The following is a 17,796-nucleotide window of genomic DNA, read 5'->3' as shown; positions in this document are numbered from 1 at the left end:
TTATGGAGAAGCAGAAACACAAAAACATTAATTACCAAACAAGCCCTCAACTTTTCAAATTATTCTAGTTTTCCAAAACTTTTTTCGCCAGCCAAATATTCCTCAACAGAATGAAAATGAGATATGATAACAAAGCGCAATGTAAAAGGCTTGAGCACTCGAGTTCCGAAAAATTTAGGGCCATAATTCATTATTGAAATACATTGCTCATTTCTTATATCCAGGGCCGGCCCGAGGTCGCCTAAGGCCCCGAGCCAATGGAAGGCCCCCGGGAGGTGAAGAGAGAGAGAGAGAGGGGGGGGGGGGAGGGAGGGAGGAAGGAAAGTTTCTTGGGTCTGACCGTGATCAAAAGGAAGCAAAGGCCTCATATAAAACGAAAATAGGAGCTGGCTACGCGTCTTCCCCCTTGATGGAAGGGAGGTGGAGAGGAGGGATTTGGTTGGCTTGATACACGCCTGAAGCCACTCTTATCTTTCATCCCTTCTCTTGTTTGGTTTTGGTCTCGATTTTCCTTCCCTCACATTACTCCTGATCCAGCTGGGCCATCAGGAAGAAAGGGGGATTGGAAATGGACTTCTTGGAGGGTGGAGATTCTTTTAATTTTCTTCTCTCGTTTCTTCTCCCCTCTTGGGTGGTAGAGAGAGAAGGAGGGAGGGGGTTGAATGGCTGCTGTGCTGTGATGTTTGCGGTTGCTGCTTGGGTACTCACTTGAAGGGGAGATGGTGGGATGGGACTTTTATTAATTAGATAGAGTTAATTTCCCATAATGCTCCTACTTTCTCTTATAGAGAAGCTCCATTCTGGACAAATTCTTTTCTTTATCTTGACCATGAAGTGCCATGGGATGACCTTTTCCTATTCTGCTCTTGCTGGACATGATAAACAATATTGCCAAGCATTATCTCAGTTATTTAATCAGTTTCATTGGCCTTCTTTAAGGATAATTACTTTTCTGCACTTCCATTCAAAAATAATATTAAATTAAAAAGGTTTCTTACCAACCTTTGCCAGATTCATGTATTTTTGTTGAAATAGTGTATTTGATATATATCCATTTTCACATCATTTTTTTTAAATATTTTATATTTATTAAAAAATTATTATTAAAAAAAAGACCTCATTCATTGGATTCGTCTTAGGCCCCCAAATATATTGGGCCGCCCCTGCTTATATATATATATATATATATCACATGTATGTGTGTGCATGCTGTACATGCATTCCTGTGTGCATGTGCGGGCAGCTGGGCATATATACATATGCATGGATGCATGCGTGCACACATGCCCATCTATGCTAATGCGGGCACGTGCGCATTTGCACAATGCACAAGTGCATGTATATGTAGGTACATACATACATGTATGTGTGTGCATAGGATTGCTCGTTGGCGCATAGGCCTACCAAAGTACCAATCATCCGAGGACTCCCGTTATTAGACATGAGGGTGTACCATGTCGACTGACAAGTTTCAATAGTATTGCTCCTTGTTGGTTCACTTTCAGGTTTCTCAAAAATTTCAGGGCAACACACTGCGGGATTGACGCGCCCACGAGTCATATGAGGAACCGCATTATTAGATACGGGCTGTACCTTTTCTGCCCCCGGGCTATGTCAAGTTACATAGGTCGTCAGTATTGCTTCTAAATTCGCAACGCTTGGTAACATCAGTACTGTAGAATGTGCTAAGCAAACCAAACACCAGGTTGAATGCCTCCAAATATCTAACCAAAGAAGGGGCACCAGAGATGTAACCAGTCCACAAATATTATACGTGCAGCTCGATGAAAACCATGACCAACGGTCTCTGTCAATCCAGTCTTCAAATTCCTAATATTTCTGCGTCTTTCACATGGAGTGAATGATCTCTCGGTAGCCATTTCAATTAATTATCATCGTAAATCTTTTTAACTCGGAAGTTGGACAACATCCTTTCTCCTGGAGAATCTCTTGTCTACCAACTCTATGATTCCATCGCTGAAGCTTCATATAGACAGATGACGAAGTGCAATGAATCTATACGGCCATTTCGAGATCGCCGTCTGCTACTGCATTGCCACCTAGAACTTTATCAATTGTTCTGTTGATACAGCTTTCTCTGGCCTAGACAGGACAAACAACAATTACTGCAAATAAGGCAGCAAAATTAGAGAGTGGATGCGAAATATCAAAGTTTAGAGCATCACCTTTACTCCAATGGCCAGTGCTGTTTTGACCTTTACCAGTTCACCTAACCTTAGTGAACCTCCTTTGTTATCTTTGACAAAGATCACTGGGACCTGCCTCGAGGATGCCAGGCTTGGTATATGCTTAGTTAACCATCGTGGATTACAATCAGAAGCTAAAATCACAGCCTACAATATTACACAAAAACGATGATGTGCAAACAGGAGATGACAATATGGCAGATAAGCATTCTTCATTTTTCATTTTAATCGTTGGAAAAACAAAACAAAGTTATAGGTCAAAGGAAAATAATGAGGTGCAGAAATTTGTTGATTAGAAAAAAGAACTATCTAGGTTCATGGTAGCAATAACTGATCTTACAGGCATTATGAAGCATCCAAATTTGGAGAAAAGGTGAAAACTACTTTGTTTCAAATGATTGCAGTAACCAAATCAGATTATTCCTGAAATTACGGTATGTCAGAGAGACCTCAAAACATCTTAGGTTAGCTACCATACATTTGTATAGTACACTTAAAATGATGAAACCCTTATTTCTTTTAAGTTCTTAGTGGCCAGCAAACTGGAGATAAGCCTCATCTCCGTAGACATGCAATTATATCTATTTTATACAATTATGCTTGTTTCTTTCTTTTATCTTCATGCCTCCACATTCTTCTAGACATATTATCTATTTCTTCGGGGTACCACTTGGTCATCAAACTAGACAAAGCCCCCAAAGCATGGGCTCACCCACAATAAATACATCTCATATATTTTGCTCTTTTTCCTCCCCTTCTTTCTTTTGCTTCACATTTATTTAAATCAAGAACCCCACACCACATAACAAAATGCATACAAAGAAAAGGAGAGAGATAGAAAGAAAGAAAGAAGAAAATTTGGAGCTCCTCTTTGTAGTAGTAAATCATCTAAGAAAATGTAAATATATCAACAGTCTGACTGTAAATGCTGCCTATAACTTAATACTCCTCCAAAACAATGCATTCATTATCCAAAGGCATAAAATAATACTTCAGGAAACAATGACAGGGTTTATATCGATACATTCTAATTTTCTACTGCATATGTTGATAACTGTGCATAAATATAGTTCAACAAGGCAGAAATTCTTAAATTAAAAAAGGCCCATTGGTGAGAATTCAAGAAAAAAGATGACCTTCGTTAATAGCTCAAAAACACAAGAACCAGGCTTCAAGGCTGTCCTTGGTGTTTTTGAGAAAATCTGTCAATACACAAATCATTGGAGTGCATATAGGGTGTTCAGCATTCTTAAGAAATTTACAAAAGCACCACCTAACACAAAGAAGGATGATCTAGCATACACAATTAGCAGCAGTAGGCTGCGACCGGTCACTAATATTCCACTATAATTTCAGGATAATCTATAGTGTTCCTTTTAAAAACTGATGTGAGCTGAAAAGGCTCCTTCCCATTGAGCACATTCATCCGATTAGATCATCATGGAAAAGTTTAATTTATTTGGATTCAGCAAAAAAATAAATTATTAACAATTTTGAAAGGACTAGTGCTACCAATTCCTGCCCAGTTGGATGAGAGCAATATATGGGGGTAGGTAGACGTCCACAAGGGTTCGTCAGGTGTTCAGCCCTTCACAGAGCAGCTTGTCAAATGCTCTTTCAGAAGCAGGGATTGGAGTGGCGACCTTTAGCTTTTTTCCCTCTAAAGGTGCTTATGAATTAAGTTTTTGCATTATAAAGAAATGTTAGACATTTTATACTGATTGCTTGTGAAAGGCACTTGGGAATTGGAACTGACTTGAATGTGTGCAAGATTATTGTTTTCCACTCGCACTACAGAAAAGCAACAACTTCTAGCTAAGAAAAATTTTACATGGAATGCAAGGTGGCAAAGTAGGTCAATGCAAGATGAGAAATATGATTTAACCTGAAGGGGAACCAAAGGAGCTCTACGAAGGCCACTCTTTGTCTCAGGATCTTCCTTTGAATGAACCTGCATCTCACCTAGAGGCATCCTCTCAAGCACACGGGAGACGTCATTGACCCCAATAGCAAATTGGTGCTACATGTAAACATATAAGCACTATTTATAAAATTCTTGAAAGGGTATGACTATAGAATCCCCTAGAATTCACTAGATGCATAAACATTCTTAGAAAATAAATCTTTTTGGGTTTTCGAAGAACCAAAACCAAGAAATTACTGTACCTTGATCCAAATCTTTTCAGGAAGATCTCCCTTCAAAATTTTTGCTGCTTCTATGCTCCTATTTCAAAAACAAATTCTTTAAAAAACAAAATCACAATATTCCAAGAGATCAAGGGATTTGATATTACCTCTCAAGTTTTGACAGAAGACCATCGAGGCGGTCGCCTTCATAACAATCGGAACTTGCCCTTGTCAAAATTTATATTTTTATTAAAATAAATCCTTGTAAATTGAAAGAAAGAGAAGAAGAATGGAGGATTAGAAAAAGGAGAGAGAATTCATACTTTTCCGGAGCAACTTTGGACAGCATGACAATTCGAGATCTCTTCTTCTTGGCCATACTTCCTCGAAGATCTGAAAGAATACCTAAATCTCAAACCCTAGTTGGAGGGAGGGGGTTACATATTTATGAAAGGAGGTGAAGTTGAAGTCTGCAAGGTGGTATCCATAGCCCAAAATGTTAGGTTTGTGAAACTCACTACTTCCAGACTGTGTATAAGTATCTGGACTCAGACATGAACAAATGTTTTTTTAGAGTGAGTTGATCTGCTCTAGGTCCAGGATTAGGTCCAATCCATTCACAACCAACTGGGATATTTGGTCTTAAGTTTTGGCCCACTTCAACTCTGGTTCATAACTGTATTGATGATGATGATGATTTCTTTAGAGAGAAAGAAAAAGCATTTTGAATTATCAGTGCATCTAGAGAAATAATCTACAGTCTTTGCATTAATAGGAATCAAATAACCAATTAGACATCCAACTTCCTTATACTCCTCAGCGATAGAATCGTTTTCGGCTAATTGCATGATCAGTCGTCTCTTCCCTCCCAAAGTCTTGGTAAATGATCCAGTTGAGCATCAGGGAAGTTCAGAACAGTATGTTAGTTCTAGACTATAACATGTACTTGTCCATGATGCCAAGATGTCGTCCACACATATCACTATCAAAATATAGACATGTAGAGATTTAAATGGTTAAGTTCCATTCTTCCACATTACGAGTTAAAGAATGATATCTTCTCAACTTTTTACATGCATTATAGTACACTCCAAGCAACTGATTAGTAAACATTTTACCCAAACATTTTGTATCATCAAAATCAAATCTTTTGGGTCAACATGTTATAAGGGTTGGCCTTCGGCCATAAATGAATTTGCTTTTAGGTTTGTATGAAGAGGTCAGAATGATTCTTGGATGAGATTATCATGAAGCAAGAATCAGCTATTTCTAATGGCAACCAATCTTGGATGGCCTGCTTCTGCAGGCATCCGATTGTAGCCATTTTGATTTAGCTATAGATTAAATGATGAATCTGAGCCTCCTCTTTCTCTTCCCTTCTTTTCTTTTCTAAATGTTTAGTGCTTATGTATGTTGGTTTCTTAAATATTTCTTTAATTTCTTTAGCATGATTAATTTTTTTAGATCTAACATTTTGTGATTCTAATAGAGGAGTGGATTATATAATTTTTCTTCTCAAAGCCAATAATTTTCTTTCTAGATTGGTATTCTGATATAATTTTAAATTATATGTGGATAAATAGTTCGTTGTGAATATAGAGTTGGTGAGTGATGATGATAGAACAAATGAATTGACGTCCTTAGGTGCTAATATAGTTGTAGTAGGTGGCTCCACACATGGCAAACGTAAAAAAAAAAAAAAAGCTAACTTCACTTGTTTATCAATTTTTTCATATAAATGAAGCAACCCTTCAATGCAAGTGCATAAAGTATGCTGCGAATATCCATTTAGTGATAAGGTTGGGACCAAATATTTGAAACGACATTTAGAGAGTTGTAGAAAGAACCATGACATAGGACGGATGATCTTATCACAATCTCAAGGGTCTAGATCAATGCATTCTAGTAAGTTTGATCCCGACAAATTCCATGAATTGTTAATATTTGCAATTATTAAGCATGATCTACCATTTCAATTTGTTGAGTATGAAGATATTAGATCTTTATTTGTTTATGTTTGTGAGGATGCCAAGTTAGTATCAAAGAATACTGTAAAGGTTAATTTGTTGAAATAGTATAAAAAAGAAAAGGAAAATTTAGTATTGTGGCTACATTCAATTCCTTATAGGATAAGTTTGATTTTGAATTTGTGGACCTCTATTACTACCGATGGGTATTTGTGTTTAACCGCCCATTTTATTGATGAAGAATGAGAGTTACAAAAGAAATTTCTCAACTTTCGTTTCATGCCGCCTCCATATAATGGCATATCTTTATGTGAAATAATTTATGGTTTGTTGATTGACTGGAGGATTAAAAAGAAATTGTATTCCATGACCTTGGATAATGCATCGGTAAATGATGGTTCTATTGACATGCTAAAGATCCAACTTAATTTAAAGAATGCATTTTACTCAAATGGTGAGTTCTTTCATGTCTGATGTTGTGCTCATATTCTTAACTTAATTGTACAAGAGAAATTAAAGGAGATACATGAGCTTATCTACAAGGTTTGTGAAAGTATTAAATATATGAAAGGTTCACAAGTTTGGAAATAAAAAATTTTGGATTGTGTTAGACAATTTTTTTTGGAAAGTAAAAAAAAACTTAAGGCAAGATGTTCCTACAAGATGAAATTCAACTTTTTTGATGTTAGAGAGTGCCTTTCTTTATTTGAAGTTAAGTGACTTTAATTACAAGCATCGTCCATCTGAAGAGGAGTGGGGCAAAGTTAAGAAAATTAGCAAGTGGTTGAGTATGTTCTATAATGCTACTTTAGTATTCTCCAAAGTTAAATATACTACATCAAATTTTGTTTCCCTCAAGTTTTATTGATTGAGATTACTTTAAGATGAGATGTAGAGTATAGATGCTTTCGTGCAAAGAATGACATGACGGATGTATGGAAAATTTGAAAAGTATTGGTTGGATTGTAGCTTAATCTTCCCCATGGTAGTCAATTTGGATCCTCGGTATAAATTTCAGTTTGTGGAGTATTGTTATAAGAAGTCGAATGGATATGGTTGTACTGAGAGCATGTGCATCCATGGTTGTATGTTTTCTCTCTTTAATCACTATATACTTACTTCTCTTAAAGCTCCAACTACTAGCACGTCAACTCAGAGAGATGGAGAGGAATACTTCTTGTGAGACTTCTGAGCCATGCATAAAAGTGGATATTTTTAAGGTAATATAAAACATTTTTCACTAGGATGGATGGTGATTTGAGGCATTGTAAAGTTTTAAAATGCATAAATATACCACAAATATCATTTCCAAGCAAGTTATCATAACCATAATTCATACCCATTTAAATATTCATGAAGGATGCAATTTAATCAAATTCAAAAATCACATGCAATCATATGCTTGATCCTACTTTTAAACAAATACATCATAACAAATATATAATTTTTATTTCATACTTACAATTAAATAGTGATTTGAAATTAATAAGATTTGTGCCAGGATTACTTACCTTGATTCGCTCACAAATCTCTAGACCTAGGTGATAATTTTACTGTACCTATCAATATCGTAGAGAACAGATTATTAGCCACTCACTCATCATTTTTCTTTTTTATTTATATATTTTTTTCTTTTTCTTCTTTTCCTTTTCTTTTTCTTTTCTTTTTCTTCTCTTCTTCCTTCTTTTTCCCGAAGCTTCCCCTTCCTTCTCCATTCTTCTCCTCTCTTCTCCCGCGAGCAAGGGCAAACGGAGCTCTTGGGAGGAGGTGATCCTCGTCGGGGTGATCGGAAGGGGATCAGCCTGAGGCCGGCAGCGCCGGCGGCCGGCCAGCCCTCTCCTTCTTCCCATGGAGGAGACAGGCGTACGGGATAAGCCGGCCGAGGCCGGCGGCGTCGCGGGATGCTCGCGGCCGAGCCTGCGGCCCCTCCCCGCGACGGCCGCGGAGCTCACGCTGGGCTGCAGCTTCGCGGCGCTCACGGCCGAGGCCAGTGGCGCCGGTATCGCTCGCGGCCGCACGCGGTGAATCTTCCCTTCTTCCCCTTTTTCTTCTTCTTTATTTCTTTCTCTTAATTGATCTATCCTCCCGAGTGGATCGGGAGGAGGAAAAGCAGTGGAGAAAGGAAACGAGAGCCGAGGTTCTTACCTTGCTCCGGGAATGAGCTGCGATGACCCTCTCCGGCGACACCGACGTGGGTTCAGAAAATCCTATCACGGGAGGGTTCTGGTGGGTTCTGGAACAGTGAGCGAGGAACGGCTGGGCCATCGTACATCCCCCCCCCCCCCCGAAATTGGTAGTGGCTCCAGATGGGCTTCCGACTTTGGTCCAGGCCGGCCCATCTGGCAGCCCAATAGTCACAGTATATGTCTAGGTTCAACGAGTAATATTCCTTGCGATATATATTCCGTATATATTCCTTGAAATATTCAGTGTAAAATTCCTTGCACACGGTTTTATAAACAGAGACAACCCATGTACAGTTAACAATATAGAAAACAAAGCAATTCTAAAACCGCGGGAAGTTAACTGGAAAGTTGAACATTTGGTGTGGAACAGCTCTGATCATCCTCCTACCATCCTTGATCATCTTTCTTTATGACAGAATTATTTTTAATTGAACAAGCAGCACCTTCTGAATGACCATAGTAATTTCATTGAATACTGCTAGTTATACTACTTGTCTACTGCCATAACAGTTTATTGAAGCGAACAAATGGGGGAATTTCTTTGAATGTGAAATATAAGTCTACTGCTTTGGACGAAACCTAGTGTTTTTCGAAACGATTTTTTCTATTTTCTTTTTATTGCCTTTTTTGTTTCCATTTATTGCTTTTCTTCATAGCTAGGTCTAATGGTAAAGATCGAACATTGGCAGTTCATATTATTATTCTGTATCTGGAGCACTACCAATTTCTGCAGGGAGGGGAGAGAAGGATGTACGGTGGCCCAGCCGTTCCTCGCTCACTGTTCCAGAACCCTCCCGTGATAGGGTTTTCTGAACCCACGTCGATGCCGCCGGAGAGGGTCATCGCAGCTCATTCCCGGAGCAAGGTAAGGACCTTGGCTCTCCTTTCTTTTCTCCACTGCTTTTCCTCCTCTCGATCCACTCGGGAGGATAGATCAATTAAGAGAAAGAAATAAAGAAGAAGAAAAAAGGGGAAGAAGGGAAGACTCACCGCGGGAGCAATGCCAGCAATGCCAGCGCCACTGGCCCCAGCCGCGGGCGCCGCGAAGCTGCAGCCCAGCCGTGAGCTCCACGGCCGTCGCGGGGAGGGGCCGCAGGCTCGGCCGCGGGCATCCCGCGACGCCGCCGGCCTCGGCAGGCTTATCCCGTACGCTTGTCTCCTCCGCGGGAAGAAGGAGAGGGCTGGCCGGCCTCGGGCTGATCCTCTTCCGATCACCCCGACGAGGATCACCTCCTCCCAAGAGCTCCGTTTGCCCTTCCTTGCTCGCGGGAGAAGAGAGGAGAAGAATGGAGAAGGAAGGGGAAGCTTCGGGAAAAAGAAGGAAGAAGAGAAGGAACAGAAAAAGAAAAGAAAAAGAAAAGGAAGGAAAAGAAAAGAAAAAGAAAAGAAGAAAAGGAAAAAAATAAATATATAAATAAAAAGAAAAATGATGAGTGAGTGGCTAATAATCTGTTCTCTACGATATTGATAGGTACAGTAAAATTATCACCTAGGTCTAGAGATTTGTGAGCGAATCAAGGTAAGTAATCCTGGCACAAATTTTATTAATTTCAAATCACTATTTAATTGTAAGTATGAAATAAAAATTATATATTTGTTATGATGTATTTGTTTAAAAGTAGGATCAAGCATATGATTGCATGTGATTTTTGAATCTGATTAAATTGCATCCTTCATGAATATTTAAATGGGTATGAATTATGGTTATGATAACTTGCTTGGAAATGATATTTGTGATATGTTTATGCATTTTAAAACTTTACAATGCCTCAAATCACCATCCATCCTAGTGAAAAATGTGTTATATTACCTTAAAAATATCCACTTTTATGCATCGCTCAGAAGTCTCACAAGAAGTATCCCTCTCCATCTCTCTATGAGTTGACGTGCTAGTAGTTGGAGCTTTAAGAGAAGTAAGTATATAGTGATTAACGAGAGAAAACATACAACCATAGATGCACATGCTCTCAGTACAACCATATCCATTCGACTTCTTATAACAATGCTCCACAAACTGAAATTTATACCAAGGATCCAAATTGACTACCATGGGGAAGATTAAGCTACAATCCAACCAATACTTTTCAAATTTTCCATACATCCGTCGTGTCATTCTTTGCCCGAAAGCATCTATACTCTACATCTCATCTTAAAGTAATCTCAATCAATAAAACTTGAGGAAAACAAAAATTTGATATAGTATATTTAACTTTGGAGAATACTAAAGTAGCATTATAGAACATACTCAACCACTTGCTAATTTTCTTAACTTTGCCCCACTCCTCTTCAGATGGACGATGCTTGTAATTAAAGTCACTTAACTTCAAATGAAGAAAGGCACTCTCTAGCATCAAAAAAATTGAATTTCATCTTGTAGGAACATCTTGCCTTAAGTTTTTTTTACTTTCCAAAAAAATTTGTCTAAGACAATCCAAAATTTTTTATTTCCAAACTTGTGAACCTTTCATATATTTAATACTTTCACAAACCTTGAAGATAAGCTCATGTATCTCCTTTAATTTCTCTTGTACAATTAAGTTAAGAATATGAGCACAATATCAGACATGAAAGAACTCACCATTTGAGTAAAATGCATTCTTTATATTTTAAGTTATTAAAGGGAATACAATTGCTGATTTCTTGATGCAATGAATGTGGATGTGATGCAAATGATTGTGCAGACTCAAAGACTCTATACTGATGAGAAATGAAAAACAGGTCTATGGATTGCCTAGGTTTGTAATCATGCACCACTTCAAATGAATTCATGCCTATGAACTTATTAACCGAACTATTATATACAAACTCAACTGTCGGTAACATTAAATTCCAGATCCTAGCATATGCATTCGGGTTGAGCCTGTGATGTGGAAGGTTGGGCAGAGATGCTCCGGAAACTAGATCAATTGCGTGTTAGATATCATGCATCGGAGAAAGTGCATTCGGAAGATCATCAGGGACTAAATCATGAAACTCCTCTAGAAGGGGAACTACTACAGGGGAATGTTCAAGGTTGGACTCCGCATGGGTATCTTTAGCTACAAGTGCCAATTCAGGTGATTGGCTCTCAATATCTTTCACTACCTCTTCCACAGTAGTGATGTGAAGTGGCTTGGTTGTACTTAGATCAATAGTCTCCCTTTGGGAATCATTTTGGACAAGGTCTAATTCTGTAGGTTCGTCTTCAAAGTCTTCTTCATAGTCTTGTATATTTGGTTATAGACTTCTTCGACATATTCGGCCTCTTGGTTCCTAACTTCTAGTTCAGTAATCAGATAGGTCTTAATGGAACATTGGGATGCTATGTAGCCGAACTGTTGACATCTAGAGCATTGGGTTTGGTGCCTAGAAAAATGGGGAAGGACTACAGGTGGTGCGACCAAACCGATTTTAGGTTGGGCTGCAACAGGGATTGGCAGTTTAGGGGTCCTAGAATTTCGCATGAGCTCACAGATCTCTTGTTTGAATTCTTCGTGTCCAGCCCGCATGGCATCGAGCTATTCTATGAGAAATCTATAAACGTCGGAATTCATGGTAGCTACAGAGGTTTTAGGTTGATTAAAATAGTACTCCCTGTCACTATAGGTTGACATGCAATAACAACATTAGGTGATGATGTGAAATGCAATGTCACTAATGGAACCCTAATAAATATGATGCAGGACCAAATTTGATGCAGGACAACCTACTAATGCAATTTATTATGATTTCAGAGATCAGCAAGTTTACAAGAATAACTTAAATTTTAAATGTTGCTGATTTTTATTTCAGTTGTTTGGAATTAAGGATTAAGATTATTCAATTTAAGAAATTAGATTGCAATCAAGTATTATGGTTGTTCTGATCCTAACGTAATCTGATCGAATAATGTTAAGAAACGTCATGTTACTAGGGCGTGCTAATTTAATATCAAGATTTAATGGGTAATAGGATAGGTCCAGAAGTGAACGGTTCAATATTTTGAATTTTGACAGTAAAAGTAAGTTTCAAGAATATAACCATCATGCAAGAGAACTAAAACATAACTAAATGAACAAGCTCAAAAGTAAAAACCTTATTATCTGTCGTGGAGCGGTCGATCAGACTTGCCGTGGATGGAGATTTCGGTGGCTGAATCCGTCGGTTTCTTTGGTTCAGATCACAAAGACGAGAACTTGGAAACTGGGTTGGAAGAAGCCTCAAGTCCCCTTGAGCATGGGTTATCCGAGTCCAGTAGTGTTGGTGTCGGTGGTGAAGAGACGAGGGAGGATTTGAATGGAGGCTCTGTTGATGTGAGTTAGCTCAGGCTTCTGCAGAAGTTGATGCTCGTGAGAGAGAGCCGGGGCGGGCGGCGGCGGCGAACGGCGGACAGCCGGTGGGGGGGGAGAAGGGGTACTCAGCGGCCGGCGGCGGAGAAGGGGTACTCGGCGGCCGGCGGCGGACGGCCGGTGGGCGGCGACGGAAGTGGGCGTACGGTGGTGCTTCGGCGGGGCGAGGGAGGCGGGGTGCCTCGGTTGGGATGCAGCCGAAGGGAGGCACGGCGAGGGAACCGACGGCGGATGAGGCGGTTGGGAGTCTTGGGCGGCGGCCGACGGAGGAGAGGAGGAGCTTGGCGGAGGCCCTCGGAGGAGGCGGCGCGTGGAGGAGGCGCTCGGAGGTAGCAGCGCTCAGCGACAACGACTCCGGCAGCGACAACGGGCTCGGCGACGGCGGGGACCCGAGGGGCGGAGCGGCGGTGGCTGCACGGTGCGGCGGCGATTGCGGCGGGGAGGCCACGGGAAGATGAACAGGAAGAAGGCAGGTACCCCTTTTTTTTTTTGCTGGCACGTGTGGTCACGTGCCTTTTTTCTTTTTTATTCTTTTTTAGCTGGCACGTGCAGTCACGTGCCTCTCTTTTTCTTTTTTTTTTGGGACCCGGGTTACCGGGTGTGGGTTAACGGGTTGATAACTTACCCGTTACCCTGATTCCTTCTTCAACCTCCCGACGGTTCGGGAGGGCGAGCCGTTCCTCGCGGCGGCGGCGGCGGGGCGGGCTGCGGCGGGACTCTGCATCGCCGGGACGGCTGGTCACAGGCTGCGGCAGGCGGCGGTTCCGGCGGCGCGGCGGCGGTCACGGCTGCGGCTCCGTGACCTGCGGCGGTGGTGGCGGCCGTTCACTGGCTTCCGCGGGCGGCGATTTCCTCCGAGTGTTTGCGGCGGCGGAAGAAAGGGATGGGGCAGCGGCGGAAAGGAGCGGGCTCAGTGAGGGACACGGGGGAACTTCTCGGCCGTGGGGAAGATTTCTTCTTCTTTTTTTCTTTTTCTTTTTTTTGCTGTTTGCCTGTGACGCTTGATCCCGGACGGCTACGGCTTAACTTCTGGGAGACCGCAGAAGAACCACCAGTGGTCAGGCGGCGGGTGGTAGAGGTGTTCACGGGGGGTGACGGCTGGTGGGAAGGACCCGCAGACAGGGTTTTTCCTTTACCTCTGGTGAGAACCGAGAGAGAAAGAGAAGCTTAGATCCCAGGCGTTGGTTGTAGCACAAGTGCAGGAAAAGAGGAGGAGGTTAGGATTTTTTTTATTTTTTTTTAACCTTTACGGTTCGGGTTATCGGATTCGGACTTTCGATTGCAACCCGCTTCGATAATCGTTATACCTAGCACGTGCAGATCACATGCATTTTTTTTTTGGATTTTGGACCCGGGCTACCGGGTTGTGGGTAACGGGTTTAGAACTTACCCGTTACCGTAACTTCGTCTTCAACCTCACGACCGATTCGGGAGGGTGAACCGGTCTCCTCGGCAGCAGCGGTGGAATGGCTGAAGAGGACGGTGACGGAGCTTGTGGTCGCGGCTTTGTGGTCGGCGGCGACAGGCGGCGGCCGATCACAGCGGTGGGTGGCCCCTTCCTGTGTGCGGCGGCCGGTGGCTGCTACGGCAGGTCCGAGAGATAGAGCCGAAAGAAGAGAGGCGATGCTCTTTCTCTTTTTGGCAACGGGAGTTGTGCGTGGCCCATCAACACGCTCCAGCGTCCATGCTGCTCAGTATACAATATAGATCTCGTGCGCCCACCAGAATCCTGGAATCCGACGCTGCTTCGCCATACACCGAGGTGGCGCTTCTGTGGGCCGACGTTCTCCAGCAGCAATCAATGGTGCGGCGGCGCTGTGAGGTGGTTCGGTGGTGCTGGCGGTGACTGATGGCAACGGTGGGCTCTCGTGCGACGACGGGGGAAGAACCAGCCAACGAAGAACAGCTCCTTCTTCTTTTTTTCTTTTGAAGGACTGGTTCACTGCAGCTTAAAGAAGAAGGTAGTTTTGGCAACGGAGGCAAAACCACTGGCTCTGATACCAAGTTGATGCCGGACCGATCATGGGAAGGCTGCCGCAGTGGTGTTGACGCGGATCCGAATAGGGATGGGCTACTAAGACATGAAATCAGAGGAACGGAAAAGAAGGGAAGGAGGAAGAGGAGGGAAGGAAGAAGAGTGGAAGTAAGACAGAAAGGAAGAGAAGAGGGAGAAGAGGAGAGGAGGAAGAAAGAGGAGGAGGAAGAGAGAAGAGGGAGACGTGGGGGAAAAGTTCTTAATCTTTTATTCAATCATCAATTGCCTCATATATGAGAGGGATGGTCTTTATATAGACCTTACATATTGACCTAATTACATAAATCTAATTGACTAGTTTAATAACAAAACAACTGACCAAATTGACTTGACTAAAACAAAAGCAAATAATGCATAAAAGAAAATGACTTGGACTCAAATGGACCCAATCCAGGTCTGACTCAATACGAGGGCTCAGGATCATCTAGATGAAAGGTTCTGATGTCCCCATCACTAGGGCTGTTAACAAGCCGAGCCGAGCCCGAGCCTCTGCAGGCTCGGCTCGGCTCGTTTCACAACTTCCCCGGCTCGGGCTCGGGCTCGGGCTCGGTACCGAGCCCTGTACTGGGCTCGGGCTCGAGCTCGAGTGGGAAAAACCGGCTCGGGCTCGGGCTCGTAAAGCTCGTTTGCCCGAGCCCGCCCCATCCCCATCTGGCCATCCCCATCCTCATCTCCATCGGAGAGAAGAACGAGCAGCCGAGCTCGGTTCCGGCGGTTCGTCGTCGGAGAGAAGAACGAAGGAAAGAGAGAAAGTAAAGAACAAGAAGAGAAGAAAGAAGGAAAGAAAGAAAGAAAAAAAGAAAAAAAAAAGAGAGAGAAGAAGGGACTCAATTTATGAGAGAGGGTGCCAGCGAGGGAGGCGTTTTGGACAAGGATCTTCTCGACGGCGTCGGAGGGGCCGCAGGTGACGCCGGCGAAGTCGCCGCAGGGGTCGCGGCCGGGTGCGGCAGACCAGGAGGCGAGGGCGCCGCCGGGGTCGGCGGTGACGTCGCCCTTGAACTCGAGGAGGAGCTCCTTCTCCTCCGCCGTCGCCGGCGAGACCGGAGAGAGGCGGAAGAGGAGGAAGAGGCCGCCGCCGGCGGCGGCGGCGGCGAGGAGGAAACGGCGGCAGGTTGTCATCTCGGACGGCCGTTGATGGAGGGGTTTGATGCCACCGCCCTCGGCATCTCCGCTGGAAAGCGAGTATAGTGGAGAACAGTAGGTGAGGGCTTTAAGTGAGGGGTTTTAATTGGGGTGGGGAGATCCTCCGCTGAGGACCGAGGTGTTATTAAAGAAATGGGGGAAGCACGTGGTGAGCAGGAGGAGGACATCTCTGTTTCTGCGTGGCTTACTGCTTGTTGCCCAGATAGACAACCCAAGAGGGGGGGGGGGTGAATTGGGTTTTAAAATTAATTTAGATATTTAAGACGTTATGGATGATTAATTAAAAACTATTGCAAGTTATTTAATTAATCCTAAGTGCTGTGAGTGATGTGAGAGTAAGAAGAAAAGAGCCAATCAATCACAAACACAAGGTTTTATAGTGGTTCGGAGCTAACCCTTGCTCCTACGTCCACTCCCCAAGTCTCACTTGGGAATTTCACTATAACCCCCTTGGATTACAGCCGGTTGTTTTGCAAGCTCACAACCAAACTTGTTGTTTTACGAGCTCACAACGAACTCGGTCGGTTTTCCCAGGCTCACCGACTAGAACCAACCCCGATTGTTTTTCCGGGCTCACAATCAAACCCTTACACACGTTGGTTTTTAACTTGGCTCACCAACCAACCTTAGTCCCCTTGATTCAATCCTCCGATTGAACCAAGTAAATACAAGTTATAGAAAGAAAGGAAAATAAGCTTCTCAAAAGCAGATGTAAAACAATATAATCAAAAGAGGAGTTTAGAAGCCCTCAAACGCTTTTAAGCTGAAGTAGAGAAATGGCTTCTTGAACTCCGATCTCCTCTCGAATGAGTAGTCGACTTGAATGCAGGAGGAGGAGGCTTTAATTGCTGGGAAGATATAGTTGGCTGCAGTAAATGCTGATCTTCCCCTTTTTCGTTGAAGAGCACGTTGCAGAGCTTGAAAGCTTGAATGCTTGGAGTGGAATGGTTGTTCTCTGCCTTGCTACAGTCTTCTGTGGCTATTTAAGCCAACCCCCACGGAAACTAGCCGTTACACTGCTTTTTCTGTCCGTTCTGCACACTCTGCGCAGCCTGACAATATGACCGTTGGTGGGTTGGAGTCTACTCGCGCGATCAGGAGTCGACTCGGCTGTAGCGGGAGTCGACTCAAGCTTTTCCGGAGTCGACTCGGCAACTGTTCCAAATTTGAATTAAAGTTGCCGTCACGACTGGGAGTCGACTCGTCTTGACCCGGAGTCGACTCGCCAACTTCTGGAGCTGACCTGGCAATTCTGGAGTCGGCTCATCCACAGAAGTTCGTGGATCCAATTTTGAATTTTGTCCACTCGAGTCGACTCGACTGTCCTTGGAGTCGACTCGAATCTCAGAGCCCGAACTCCCGATCCTCTGTCTTTTGGCTCATCCAGTCTTGGAGTCGACTCGAACTTCCTTGGAGTCGACTCGGCTCTCAGTTTCCGAAAGTTGGTCTTCTGCCTTTTGACGTGAAGCTTGTCTTGGAGTCGACTCGAGCTGTCTGGGAGTCGACTCGAATCTCAGAGGCAGTAACATGGTTTTCTGTCTGTCGATGGTCGCGGAGTCTCGGAGTCGACTCGTGCAATGCGGGAGTCGACTCGAATCTCAGAGTCCCAAAAATGCTCTCTGACTTTTTCCTTGTGTTCCGCTGAGAGTCGACTCATGCTTTCTTTGGAGTCGACCTGCCAACCATCGGAGTCGACTCGCGTTCCACTGGAGTCGACTCGAATCTCAGACCCGAAAAAACTGCTCTCTGACTTTTCTTTGTGTACCTCTTGGAGTCGACTCTTACTACCTTGGAGTCGACTCGTTGAACATTGGAGTCGACTCG

The 17,796-nt window shown here is 43.2% G+C and overlaps 2 protein-coding genes across 4 annotated transcripts; both read right to left on the bottom strand.

The window, feature by feature from the left end:
* Window positions 1–1,450: 1,450 nt before the first annotated feature.
* On the bottom strand, window positions 1,451–13,999 carry LOC103698520. Of its 3 annotated transcripts, none has more exons than XM_039127369.1 (7): window positions 12,541–13,999; window positions 4,658–4,727; window positions 4,502–4,561; window positions 4,374–4,431; window positions 4,093–4,227; window positions 2,187–2,354; window positions 1,451–2,103 (listed from the first exon to the last, which is right to left on the bottom strand). In XM_039127369.1, the coding sequence occupies exons 2-7, from the start codon at window positions 4,711–4,713 to the stop codon at window positions 2,017–2,019; spliced, it is 564 nt and encodes a 187-aa protein (XP_038983297.1). In that variant the 5' UTR covers window positions 4,714–4,727; window positions 12,541–13,999; the 3' UTR covers window positions 1,451–2,016. The 3 variants fall into 3 exon arrangements, with proteins under 3 accessions (XP_038983297.1, XP_038983298.1, XP_038983299.1); XM_039127370.1 differs by lacking the exon at window positions 12,541–13,999 and adding an exon at window positions 7,813–7,966; XM_039127371.1 differs by lacking the exon at window positions 12,541–13,999 and adding an exon at window positions 4,853–7,804.
* LOC120111185 (proline-rich protein 36-like) lies at window positions 12,769–15,948 on the bottom strand. The gene is made up of 3 exons (XM_039127745.1): window positions 15,678–15,948; window positions 14,185–14,481; window positions 12,769–13,286 (listed from the first exon to the last, which is right to left on the bottom strand). Exons 1-3 carry the CDS (start codon window positions 15,946–15,948, stop codon window positions 12,769–12,771), a joined length of 1,086 nt encoding a protein of 361 aa, XP_038983673.1.
* Window positions 15,949–17,796: the final 1,848 nt, after the last annotated feature.

This window comes from Phoenix dactylifera, chromosome 6 (assembly GCF_009389715.1).
Source record: "Phoenix dactylifera cultivar Barhee BC4 chromosome 6, palm_55x_up_171113_PBpolish2nd_filt_p, whole genome shotgun sequence".
In the NCBI taxonomy this organism is placed as follows: domain Eukaryota; kingdom Viridiplantae; phylum Streptophyta; class Magnoliopsida; order Arecales; family Arecaceae; genus Phoenix; species Phoenix dactylifera.
Note: the sequence above shows the minus strand (reverse complement) of the source record. Positions and strands in the feature narration are given on the sequence as shown.